Raw genomic sequence first — 11,534 nt, forward strand, 5'->3', positions numbered from 1 at the left:
GGGAGTAGGGGCGGGGGAGAGCTGCAGCAAGAGCGGCAGGCAGCGGCCGACAACCGCCACCAGCGCCGGCGCTTGGCCTGCGGTCGCGGTGGCGTGGTTTCGTTCGCAAGGTCGGTTGGGGCTGCTCAGAGCGAACTTTGTTCCATACAGTATTCAGCCGCACGTCAGCGTGCGCCCGGGACAGTCATGTGCATGGTGTGCTGGCGGGAGACAGAGCCTTGCGCCGAGGCGTGCGCAGCAGCAGGCACCATCCAAGCCCCGCGCGGCGCAGCCCCGGACGCACTCACCTGGCGGCGCGCCCCCGACGGCCGCCTGCGCCGCCGCCAGCACGTCCCCGCGCGCCAGCACCAGCGCAGCGCCGCCGCCGCCGCGGCCGTCCCCCTCCTCCGTGTCCCCTCCGCCCGCGCCGCCGCCACCGCCACCGCTTTCGCCGTGCTGCTCGGCCGGCCTCGCAGCGGCCGTCGCCCCCAAACAGTGGCAGACCGCCGCCTCCAGCAGCTGGCCAAGGGCCGAGTCCAGCTGGCGCAGCTCGGCAGCTGCCCTGATCATCCCTATCACGACCCGCGCCGCGGCGCGCGCCCCGCCGCCGCCGCCGCCGCCGCGGCGCGCCGTGGCGGCCGCCCAGACCAGGCCATAGAGCGCCTCCGCATGAGCTTGCAGCGCCCTGCGGGGCGGAGCAGGAGGGGGGGGGGTGCGGAGAGAGCGAGTTGTGATGGGGCACAGGGGGGCCTGGCGCTTGCTCCATGGCCCACACAGCCTGCAAGCGGGTGCCAACCCCGTCTTCTTTGGCATTCTTACAAGCCAGGCCAGCACTGCCAGCATCACTACACCGCTGCATCCCCTACTGTCCTGACACACACACTCACATCGCACCCACCTGTGTTCAATGTCCAACAGCGCGCACATCAGCGCCGCCGCAGCACCCTCCACATCGTCCTCGCCCCTCGCCCCGCCCCCGCCCCGGCACCCCGCACTCGCGCTCGCCGCGGCGGCGCCACGAAGCTGCGAGTACGACGCCGCGCCGGCGGCGGCCAGCGCGGCAAGGACGGCCCTCTGCCGGCCGCCGACGTCCTCTGTCGGCGCGTAGGCGCCCGTTGCGCGCGCAGCGTCCAGCAGCCGCCCCGCGCCGCGGGCCGCAGCGCACCACGCGCTGGCGGCGCCGGCGCCGGCGCCGGCGTGGGGCGCGTGCGGGCGCGGAGGGTCGGAGTCCTGCGGGGGCCGCCGCCGCTTCTTCGCGCCACGGACTGCCTCCTGGCCGGCAGCGGCCGCGGCGTCCCCGGCGGCTGCTGTGCCGCCCGCCGCCGCCGGCGCGGGCGATGGTGTCATGTTTGACCGCCGGTCAACGTAGGGCTGCAGCAGCGACAGCAGGGCGATGACAAAGTCCATCTCGGCCCCCCTCAGCTGCTGCGCACCCCCGCCGGCGGCGCCGCTCTCCTGCTTGGCCCGCTCCTGCCGCTCGCCCCTGCCTGCCGCCTCGGCTGCCGCGTCAGCGTCTGTTGCAGGTGATTGGAGCAGAAGGATCACAGATCATCAGGTCTCAGAGAAAGAATTGAACCAAGGATACGCTAGTGGACGTCGCCCGTGGGTCCGCTCGGTCACGGCCGAGGCTTGCTGTGCGCAACCTCCGTCCCGGGATGGTGGAGAGGGCAAATCGGGAACGATGTCCACTGCAGCGCCGCCGCAACCGGAGCACCGCGCCGTTGGGCACCTCTCGCCGAATTTGAAATGGACAAACGGGAACGCTTGCCGGTGGGTCAACAAATGGAGGGGGCGGCAGAGTGCCAACCCGGTTGGAGCTCACCTGACTCGAGCAGGCGCCTGTGGCGCCTCACGGCGGCGCAGTAATCACCCAGCAACGTCGGCAGGCCCGACAGCAGCGCCGCCGCCGCCGCCGCCGCCGCCGCCGCTTCGCTGCCGATCCCGCCGCCGCCGCCGCTGCTGCCCGCGTTGAGGCCCTCTGACAGCACGCCCGCCAGGCGGCGCAAGAGGGACCCCTGATAGCCCTGTTGGGCCGCGCCCTCGCCTGAAGCACCCGCGGCGCCCTCGCCGCCCCGCGCCTTCTTTGCGGCCCGCCCGCCTGCCGCAGCAGCCTCGGGGCCCGGGGCCGCAGCGGCGGCCGGCGCCTCGGGCGCTGCGGCCGCCTGCGCTGCGGCCGCTGCCTCACGGCAGGCCGCCGCCATGCCGGCTACATGGCTGAGGTGGAACAGCACCGCCGCGAGCGCCCGCTGCGCCGCCTCTGCGGCACGCCCGTAGCGCCAGCGGGCGGCGCGGGCCGGAGCCGCGGCGCCTTCCGTCGCCGGGGTGAAGGCGACGGTGAGTACGGCAGGGAAGAGGTCCCCGCCCACGACAGATGACAGCACCTGGAGTTCAGGAGTCAGCAGCGACGCCCGCCAGGAAGTCAAGCGGTCAAATTGGACGGCCGGCAGGCAGCAAGGTGGGTGAACATGCAGGCGGCTGCGGCCCACCAGCTGGAGCAGAGCAGGATTTTGGCAGGGTAGGGGGGCGCGTCGCTTGCAACAAGGGCGGAGCGCCGCCGCTGCCCGCGCGCCCCTTGCCGCACCTTCCGTGGGTTGGAGTGCGACTGCGCCGCCGCCTTGAGGCCGCCAAGCAACGCCACGGCCAGCCCACCCCACGCCGCGGGGGCGGCCGCCGCGGCGTTCGCGGCGTCCGCGGGCGCCGCAAGGGCGCTCGTGGGTGCGGAGTCGTCAGACAGCAGGGCCTGCGGAAGTTGCAAGGGGATGGTGAGGGTTGTTGTGGTGGGCTTGGAGCCCTGAGTAACGTCTCGCACACGTGGGTGTACTCTCAGATAAGATCCTGTGCACTCTTGCAGGTCAATGTGCTGTGGTGGCCGAGCATGTCAAGTATCATGGGGCACGGTTGATGGTGTACAATGCACGCGTTGGGGGGGAAGGGGCGCGCCCAGCAGCCACCTGCAGCGCCGCTGCCAGCAGCGCAAGCTGCTGCTCCAGTGTTGGGCGATAGCTCAGCGCGTACCGCCGCCCCAGCACGCCCAGCGCGCGCAGCAGCGCCGCCGCGAGCCCCGCCGCGCGGCCGCGGTGCGCCCAGCCCGCGGCCGCGCCGCACGCGGCGGCGGCGGCGGACGAGAGGGTGGCGCTTATGTTGGCGCCCTGCAGCAGCGGCGCGCCGGCCTCCAGGGCCGCCGCCAGCAGCTCCCAGCAGCGGGGGTTCTCCCTGGGATGCAGCGGCTGCGGCTTCGGCAGCTGCTGCCCCCGTTGCGCCGCAGTTGCGGCCGGGGGCGTGCCGGGCGCGCCGGATTTGCTTGGATGCTGATGCGGCGGCTTGGACAGCAGGGACGAGATCAGCCAGTCCACCACTGAGCGGAGGTAATGCGCTGCGACGTGCAGCGGCATGCCTGCCGGCTGCACATCTCTCGCCGCCTGCACCACCACGGCCAGCAGCTGCCGCACCAGGGTGTGCGCCATTTCCAGACGCCTACATTTGTGCACATACATGTAAGAATTAGCTATGCAGACTCTGAAACGCGGCAGATCCAAAACTCACTCGTCAAAGGGCCTGCCATCCTTGGCCGAGAGCTCCGCCAGAGAATGAGTGATGTCCAGCATGCTGATAATACTGACTGACCTCATATGGCTGCCATAGGATCACGTGCGTGCTCGCCCCGCGGATGCACACGTTCGAAACACACAGGATCACCAGCGGCGTTTCTGAGAACAAGCGTGCAGAGTCAAATAAAAATATCTAAGCACATACCGGCCGCCGCACACCGGGGCCTGATCATTGACAACAATAGCTCGTCACCTGGTGACGGTGACAGCCGACGCGGCGGTAGACACGGTGATGGGGGCGCAGACGTCGCGGCAGGCGTCCTTTGAAGGCACAACAGTGCATGAGCACCACTGTCACAGTACTGGGACACCGGCATATGAAGGATCCTGCTGTTGGGATGAACCACAAGCCCAGAGAAGCGAACACTGAAGCAACAGCACGGGGGACACGCGTTGCCCATTCAATCTGGGGGGCCGGCTGCCGTTGACGAGCCCAGCTTACGCAGTCTCCAGGCTTGTTTGCATCACCTTCCCCCTGGATGAGGGGTTTCCCTCGTAGGAGCTGCATCGCAGCGCATTGGCACCCACGGCATGCCATCATGCAAACCAGCACACTACAACATAGCCTCACGCAAAGGGCGCAGACCCATAATTCGATTACCGGTACATGCTCGTGCAAATAGTAGTACAAATCAGCGTACGCAATGCGTTTTCAAACAACATGGCCAACGGTGGCAGGTGAGTGCAGCAGAACGCCTGTGTCAGCAGAAGGGCAGCACATGGCCAGCCGCGGGCTGGTTCGACCCTGGGAGACCCAGGCAGAGCCGTTGCAACGGGGACGAGCGGTTGCACTCGCACAGGGGCGGTGCGCCTCACCTGCACAGAGGCCTGCGAGGCATAGGTTCTCAATATCACACTACGCTCTTGATAGTGTACCGCAGCCCCACGCGGCCGTCCAGCCCCAGCAGCCCCTTGTTGCGCCACACCACCTCGTCCCACTCTTTCAACTCCCCCAGGCCAAACGCGTCCGCACGGCCCTGGCGCGATCCCGCCTCAAACACCCACGTCGTGAATCGCAGGGGCGGGGTGACCGCATCATCCGCGAGCTGCGGCCGCGGCTCGACCCCGACCAGCGCCGTCAGCACCGATGCCGCGCCGCAGCCAGGCGGCAGACGCAGGTGCAAGTGCGCATCTAGAACCACGCCCGCCTTGCCCTTCCTGGGCCTGACCCTGGCGTCCCAAACGCAGCCTTGAAACACCACGGCTTCTGAGCGTGCCTCGATTGGATTGCTGCCTGCCGCCGCCGCCGCCGCCCTCTCGTACAGCTGCCGCATTTCCGACAGGGGCAGCCTCCACTCGACGTTCGCCTCTGTCACGCTGGAGGGAGGGCGCGGCAGCAGCCGCCAGGCGGAGCGGCGCGCCAGGGGGAGTCCCTTTGCCCTGAGGAGCCTGGTCTGCAACATGCTGCCATCATCCACCTCCTGGAAAAGGGCGGCGAAGTGGACGTCCGCGCCGCTGATGTCCGGAAGCCAGCTGGTCAACAGCCGCGAGCCGGCAGTCGCGCAATACAGCGACGACAAATGCGGCGCCCGTACGTGCTTCGCCAGCGCCGCGCGCTGCATCGCGCCACACCCGTCGCCGCCAGCCGCGTCGATCCAGGCCGCGATTGTGTACACCACTGTGTTCTCGCTGCTCACGCGCGTGCGCTCGTCCCTGACAAGCTGCCGCACAGCTTCAAACGGCAGCGCCAGCAGCTGCGCCCGGCGGGCCGCGTCGAGCCATGCTGCATCTAAATCGCCCAGGCGATGCTGCAGCGCCACCGCAGCCGCCCTCCGCAGCGGCTTGAGCGCCTTGCTCTTCGCTACGGCCAGCGGTAGGGTGTAGAGCGCATGGACCGTGTCCCAATCAAGCACGTCGGCTGTGCCAGCGCCGGCCGTAGCGATCAGGACATTCACGGCGGCACTCAAGGCGCGCTCTGCCCTCAACCGATCGGCCAGCAGCAGCACCTGTGTGTGCATGCACGTGTGTGCGCATGCATCAGCTTGCATGAATGTGCGCATGCATGAGCTTGCATTCGCATGCAAATCCATGAGCTGCATGCAGGGCGGAGCCATGCTGAGCGTCCACATCGGTGAGCGCATGGCGCTTCGCGCATGCTGCCCAGCATTCAGCGACAGCATGCCTTTCGCGGCCTGACCTGCATGCAAGCAACCCAGTGTAGCACGATCATGAGAAGCAGTTGCATGGCATGCCCCCCATCGCTGCAGCCGTGGCTGCTCACCTGCAGCAGCGTGGCCTGGTCGGCCCCCTTCAGCGGCCTGCCAGCGTCAGCAGTGCTGTACATGCTCTTGAAAAGCAGCTCTGCCGCTGTCACCTCGCCCTCATCATCCAACTCGACATCTAGCACGCCTGGCGTTTCCTGAGTGGGAGGTAGCGCGCGCGGGTCTACAGGCAACGCTTGCCTTGATGGGGCCGCTGCACGGGCCGAGCATCGGAGTGGCGGCAGCTGTGGAGCCGGGGCGCGGGCGCGCCCTGCACTGCGACCCTTGCCCCCTCACCGCGCTCCATTCGGGGCTGAGCATGCGCTCAGCCCATTCGCTGGCCTTCGTCAGGATCACGGAGTGCCCATAGATCTCTCGAACGACGCGCCGCAGCCGTTCCTGGCTCGGCTGCCGCCCGTCCGGCTGCCCCCCTTGCTCCTGCTCCTGCTCCTGCTCCTGCTCCTGCTCCCGGTCCTGGTCCTGGTCCTGCGGCTGCTGCTGCTCCGTTCCCGCTGCATCGCAGCGCTGCCGCTTTGCTGGGGGCTCAGCGCCCGGCGCGCTGGCGGCCGTGACAGTGAAGCGAATTGTCACATCCGAGGCCCGGCGCACATTGAACTTGTCAAGAAAGTCCACCGCGTCCCCCATGTCGCGTGCTGCTGCTGCTGCTGCTGCTGCTGCTGCTGCTGCTGCTGCGGCCGCTGCTGCTGCAGCTGCTGCGGCCGCTGCTGCTGCCGCTGCTGCGGCCGCTGCTGTCGCCGCTGCTGCGGCCGCTGCTGCTGTTGTTCCTGCTGCTGATGCTGCTGCGGCCGCTGCTGCTGTTGTTGCTGCTGCCGCAGCGGTAAGCGGCGAGCGCCGGGCGCAACACGTCACTAAGTGTACTCTGGCGTGCGAGCAACACTGTTTTGGCAGACCGGCCCAGCGTCCAGCGCCGCTAGCAGAGGCAACCAGCCAGTGATCAGATTCGTTTCTAGCTTCTTTACATGCACCTCGTGCCAATGAGGTGCGTGCAGCGCGTTGAGGGATGGCGGAACCCAGACCGAAGCACCGTCACCGACGTGCTGTTTTCTAACAACCAGTGACTTGCCTGGTTGGTACCAGCCGCGGTCTGCAAGTTGCAGTACCGGTTCCTGGCTGCCTGCCGCCCGCTCGGGGCGCGGGCGTTCAGGCAGGCGTCATCGTTGCGGCGCAGGAGTCTCTGGGCTCATGGGCACAGGGCAGAGGGCTGCCCGGGCCAAGCTTAGCTTACACAACCCCCAGGCTCTTTGGACGTTTTTCAAGAGCCTCCCTGGCCAAGAAGACTCCCCAGTATGGGCTGCATCGTGGCAAACAACCCATCACGTGTGCAACCGACCAGGCACATCGGTCTGGGATGAACAGCGCAGACCCTGTATGCGATTACAAGCTCAGGCGAATGATAGTACAGAACAATGCACGAATCAGCATGAACTTGGCGGGCCGTTGCATTAGCAAGCCCGTGCCAGCAGGCCAGAAGCGCATGGGCCAACTGCAGGTGGAATCTACTTGATAAACCCAGCCAAAGCAGTGGGGGCGAGCGTCTGCACTCGCTCACGGTGGCAACGGCAATGTTGGCACAGATACAGAGCAAGGCACCGACCACCAACATCACTTTACGCCTCTTATGGTGAAGCGCACCCCAACGCGACCGTCCTGCCCCACCAGGCCCTTGTTGCGCCACGCCACCTCGTCCCACTCTTTCAACTCGCCCAGCCCGAAAACGTCCGTACAGCCCTGGCCCGTCCCCACCTCAATCGACCACGCCGAAAATCGCAAAGCCGGGTCGTGCGCGTCATCCGCGGGCGGCTTCTTCTGGAATGCGACCATCGCCGCCAGCACCGCCGCGGCGCCGCAGCCAGGTGGCAGGCTCACATTCAAGGTCGCGCGTAAAATCACACCCGCCTCGCGCTTCTTACACTTGACCCTGGCTTCCCACTCGCAACCCTGGAAAACCACGGCTTCCGAGCACACCTGAAGACTCTCGCCAACCTCCGCCCCCGCCGCCGCCTGCTCGTACAGCTGCCGCATCTCTGACAAGGGCACCCTCCACTCGACGACCGCCTCTTTCACGCTGGAGGTGGGGCGCGGCGGCAGCCGCCAGGCGGAGCGGTGCGCCAAGGGGAGCCCCTTCGCCTTCAGGAGCCTGGTCCGCAGTTTGCTGCTGTCGTCTGCCTCTTGCAAATCAGTGGCGCAGTGGACGTCCGCGGCGCTTATGTGCGGCGACCAGCGGGTGAGCAGCCACGAGCCGGCGCTGGCGCAGTACAGCTTCGACAGATGCGGCGCCCGCACATAGTGCGCCAGCGCCGCGCGCTGCATCGCGCCGTCCACGCCGCCGGCGTTATCGTTGATCCAGGCTGCCACTGTGTACACCACTGTGTTCTCACTGCTCACGCGCGTGCGCTCGTCGCTGAGCAGATGCCGCAGGGCCTCAAATGGCAGCGCCAGCAGCTGCGCCCTGCAGCCCGCATCGAGCCACGCTGCGTCCAAATCGCCCAGTCGATGCTGCAGCGCCGCCGCCCCGGCATTCCACAGCGGCTTGAGCGCCTTGCTCTTGGCCACAGCTGGCGGCAGCGCGTAGAGCGCGAGGATTGTGTCCCAATCGAGCACGCCGGCCATGCTGGTGTCGGCCGTAGCAAGCAGGGCATTCACGGCAGCGCACAACGCGCGCTCCGCCCTCAGACGATCGGCCAGCAGCAGCACCTGTATTTGCATCAATGCGTGTGCATGCATGCGCACATGCATGGGCTTGCATGGGAAAGGTAACCATGCAGAGCCCCAACGTCGGCAAGCGCATGGCGTTCCGCACATGCCGCCTACATTTATGCAGCCCAGCATTCATGGCGCCATGCTGTTGTACTGCTCTGCATCCTGACCTGCATGCAAGCAACCCAGTGAGGCACTATCGTCAGAAGCAGTTGCATGGCATGCCCCCCATCGCTGCAGCCGTGGCTGCTCACCTGCAGCAGCGTGGCCTGGTCGGCCCCCTTCAGCGGCCTGCCAGCGTCAGCGGTGCTGTACATGCTCTTGAAAAGCAGCTCTGCCGCCGGCACCTCGCCCTCATCATCCAACTCGACATCTAGCACGCCTGGCGTCTCCTGAGTGGGCCGAGGTGCGGGTCCGCAGGCAACGCTTGCCTTAATGTGTCCGCCGCAGGGGCCGAGCGGCGGAGCAGCAGCAGCCTTGGTGCCGGCGCCTGCGGCTGCGGCGGTGGCGCGCCCTGCGACCCTTGCCCCCTCACCGCGCTCCACTCTGGGCTGAGCATGCGCTCAGCCCATTCGCTGGCCTTTGTCAGGATCATAGAGTGCCCATAGATCTCCCGAACGACGGCCCGCAGCCGCCCCTGGCTCGACGTCTCGTCCGGCTGCCCCCCTGGCTCCTGCTCCCGGCCCTGGTCCTGCTGCTGGTACTGCTCCTCATGCGCCGTGTCGCAGCGCTGTCGCTTTGCTGGCGGCTCGGCGCCCGGCGCGCTAGCCAACACAGTGAAGCGAATCGTCACATCCGAGGCCCGGCGCACATTGAACTGGTCTAGGAAGTCCACCGCGTCCGTCATGGTTCGTGCTGCTGCTGCTGCTGCTGCTGCTGCTGCTGCTGCTGGTGGTGGTGGTGCTGCTGCTGCTGCTGCTGCTGCTGCTGCTGCTGCTGCTGCTGCTGCTGCTGCTGCTGCTCCTGCTGCTATCATCACTGCTGCTGCTGGTGCTGCTGGTGCTGCTGGTGCTGCTGCTGCTGCTGCTGTGGTAGCTGTTGCTGAAGCGGGAGGCGGCGAGCGCTGAGGCGCGACGCAACGCGTCACTACTCGGGCGTTCCAGTGATACTGTTTCGGCAGACCGACTCAGCGTCCAGCTCTGCCAGCAGAGGCATCAACACTGCAACCTTTGTGATTGGCTTCTTTGCATGCACCTCTTGCCAAGGAGGCGAGCAAAGCAGATTGACAATGGCGTAACCCGAAAACAAGGAAACACCGTCACCAATGCGCTCTGCCCTGACGGTCTGTGAATCGCCTGATTGTTCAAAACCGCAGTCTGTATGGACGGATCTTGGCGAGAGGTGATCCCAGCTCCGATGCCGCTCTCTCGCACGCAGGTGGCTCGTGCTCTGTTGCATCTCTAAGCACCAGCTCGACGCACCCAATGGCTGTCAAGCCCATGTGCAACAAGGCATAGATGCGGACCCATAGGACCTACATCATCTCTAGCTGACGTGCTTGCTGCTGGTGTGTGCTGTCTTGATTTGTCACCCGATAGTCGTCCCGCCTCACCCTGCCAGGGCCCTGCTGCACCCACCACAGCGCGACTTTGGGGGCCGCACACGCCTGCCGAGCACAGCACGATTGGTGGCGTGCTGATATGAACACGAGTTGACACCTTCAAGGGGGGAGGACGGCAACGCTCTGCGCATCGCCCTCGTCGGCTGAGCTGCCAGCCCAGCCGCCGACTCTTGTGAGGAATGCTGGTGGACGCACTTTCTGGACAACGGCATGCAGGTAGCATTGGAGAGGGGTACGACTCGGTGCTACAAATCTTGCCGTCATGGCGGGTGCTGCCCAGCGTGTCGGACGCGTTCCCTGCTGCCTGGGCTGGCGGTCGCTTGACGGCTTGCCGCTGTGTGCTGCTGTCCACTGCAGCTCTGACAGCGAGGGCGCGTCCCGGATTAGCGTTTTTGGAGGCAGTGATAGCGGTGCTTTGCAGGGGTGCTGGGGCGCCGCTTGAGAAGCGGGTTGAAGATGGCAGCAAGCATTACAAGTGGTGCGAACTCAGCTCGGGGCATTCACCGCTGCGCCGCGGCCGGCCCGGTCGCCCCGCAGGCCCCCCAAAGCCGCGGCTGACCGCCGCCGGCCGCGGCCCTTGAACCGCGCCCTCAGACGCGCCTCCTCGCCCCGCCTCCACGCATGCATCGTGCAAAAGCCGCGGCCCTTCCGCCCCGCCGCGGCGCGAGCAGCGGGGGTTCAACCGCCACGGAAGCGCCAGCCCGCCGCCCGCGCGCCGGTGGTTGCTGTCCCGCCGCCGCCGCCGCCGCCAGCTCAGTCGTCGGCGTCGAGTAGGCCCATCCCATCGAACTTTGACGAGTAGCCAAGCGACCCCGCGTCCGGCTTCTGCGGCTTCTTCTTCTTGGCGGCGCCCACCTTCTTGGGGATCTTGGCCCAGTCCGCGTCCGCGGACGACGCGTTGACCAGCCCCACCCCGGCGGCGCCGACGCCCGCGGCCGGCGCGGCGGCTGCCGCGGGCGCCGCGGCGTCGCCGCCAGCCTTCTTCTTCTTCTTCCCGCCCGGCTTGCGGTTCTGCTCTGCCACCTTGCGCTGCACAAACTCCTTCACAAACGTCGAGACGCCTGCGAGCGTAGCCAGGTGGCAGGGGCCAGCGCCGTCAGCGTTGGCGCGCGTCGCAGGCAGCCGTGGGGCACGCAGGGCAGCAATAGGGCGGCTCGGCGGGTGGTTCACGCGCACAGGCGCAGGCCGTCCAAGTCCCACTCCACACCAGAGCACGCACCTGGCTTGTTGCCCCACACCGCCGCGCAGTAGTCCGAGACCTCGCTGTTGGACGCGAGCCCCATCAGGAATTCCACCATGGTCAGGTCGGTGTTGCCGTTGAGGGACAGCATCTGGGCGCGGCACCACGCCGCAAACTCCGCCGACAGCTGCAGGTCGCCCATGAACAGCCCCGCGTCCGCCGCGGCGCCGCCGGGCGCGGCGGCGCGCTGCGCGCCTGCGGGGCCGGGGCCGTTGGAGGGCGCGGGC

The 11,534-nt window shown here is 67.4% G+C and overlaps 4 protein-coding genes across 4 annotated transcripts in view; all 4 read right to left on the bottom strand.

Annotated features, from left to right (window-relative positions):
• The window catches only part of MNEG_8017 (hypothetical protein), a gene marked incomplete at both ends in the record, with an annotated part of 6,220 nt that extends 2,636 nt beyond the window's left edge, over positions 1-3,584 (bottom strand). Inside the window, 6 exons of the mRNA XM_014043507.1 lie at positions 288-664; positions 878-1,493; positions 1,802-2,360; positions 2,561-2,719; positions 2,931-3,453; positions 3,523-3,584. Of these exons, the coding sequence (XP_013898961.1) occupies positions 288-664; positions 878-1,493; positions 1,802-2,360; positions 2,561-2,719; positions 2,931-3,453; positions 3,523-3,584 (2,296 nt within the window). The remainder of the gene's footprint in view (positions 1-287; positions 665-877; positions 1,494-1,801; positions 2,361-2,560; positions 2,720-2,930; positions 3,454-3,522) is intronic.
• An 854-nt stretch (positions 3,585-4,438) lies between these two features.
• Positions 4,439-6,433, bottom strand: MNEG_8018 (hypothetical protein; the record flags this gene model as incomplete). Its single annotated transcript, XM_014043508.1, has 3 exons — positions 4,439-5,533; positions 5,809-5,946; positions 6,086-6,433. The coding sequence occupies 3 exons, from the start codon at positions 6,431-6,433 to the stop codon at positions 4,439-4,441; spliced, it is 1,581 nt and encodes a 526-aa protein (XP_013898962.1).
• Positions 6,434-7,411: 978 nt separating this feature from the next.
• MNEG_8019 (hypothetical protein) lies at positions 7,412-9,353 on the bottom strand (the record flags this gene model as incomplete). Its single annotated transcript, XM_014043509.1, has 3 exons — positions 7,412-8,503; positions 8,761-8,898; positions 9,042-9,353. The coding sequence occupies 3 exons, from the start codon at positions 9,351-9,353 to the stop codon at positions 7,412-7,414; spliced, it is 1,542 nt and encodes a 513-aa protein (XP_013898963.1).
• Positions 9,354-10,820: 1,467 nt separating this feature from the next.
• MNEG_8020 (hypothetical protein) lies at positions 10,821-11,449 on the bottom strand (the record flags this gene model as incomplete). The annotated part of the gene is made up of 2 exons (XM_014043510.1): positions 10,821-11,128; positions 11,287-11,449. The coding sequence occupies 2 exons, from the start codon at positions 11,447-11,449 to the stop codon at positions 10,821-10,823; spliced, it is 471 nt and encodes a 156-aa protein (XP_013898964.1).
• Between the last annotated feature and the right edge of the window lie 85 nt (positions 11,450-11,534).

Source organism: Monoraphidium neglectum (assembly GCF_000611645.1).
Source record: "Monoraphidium neglectum strain SAG 48.87 unplaced genomic scaffold scaffold01478, whole genome shotgun sequence".
Taxonomy (NCBI): Eukaryota; Viridiplantae; Chlorophyta; class Chlorophyceae; order Sphaeropleales; family Selenastraceae; genus Monoraphidium; species Monoraphidium neglectum.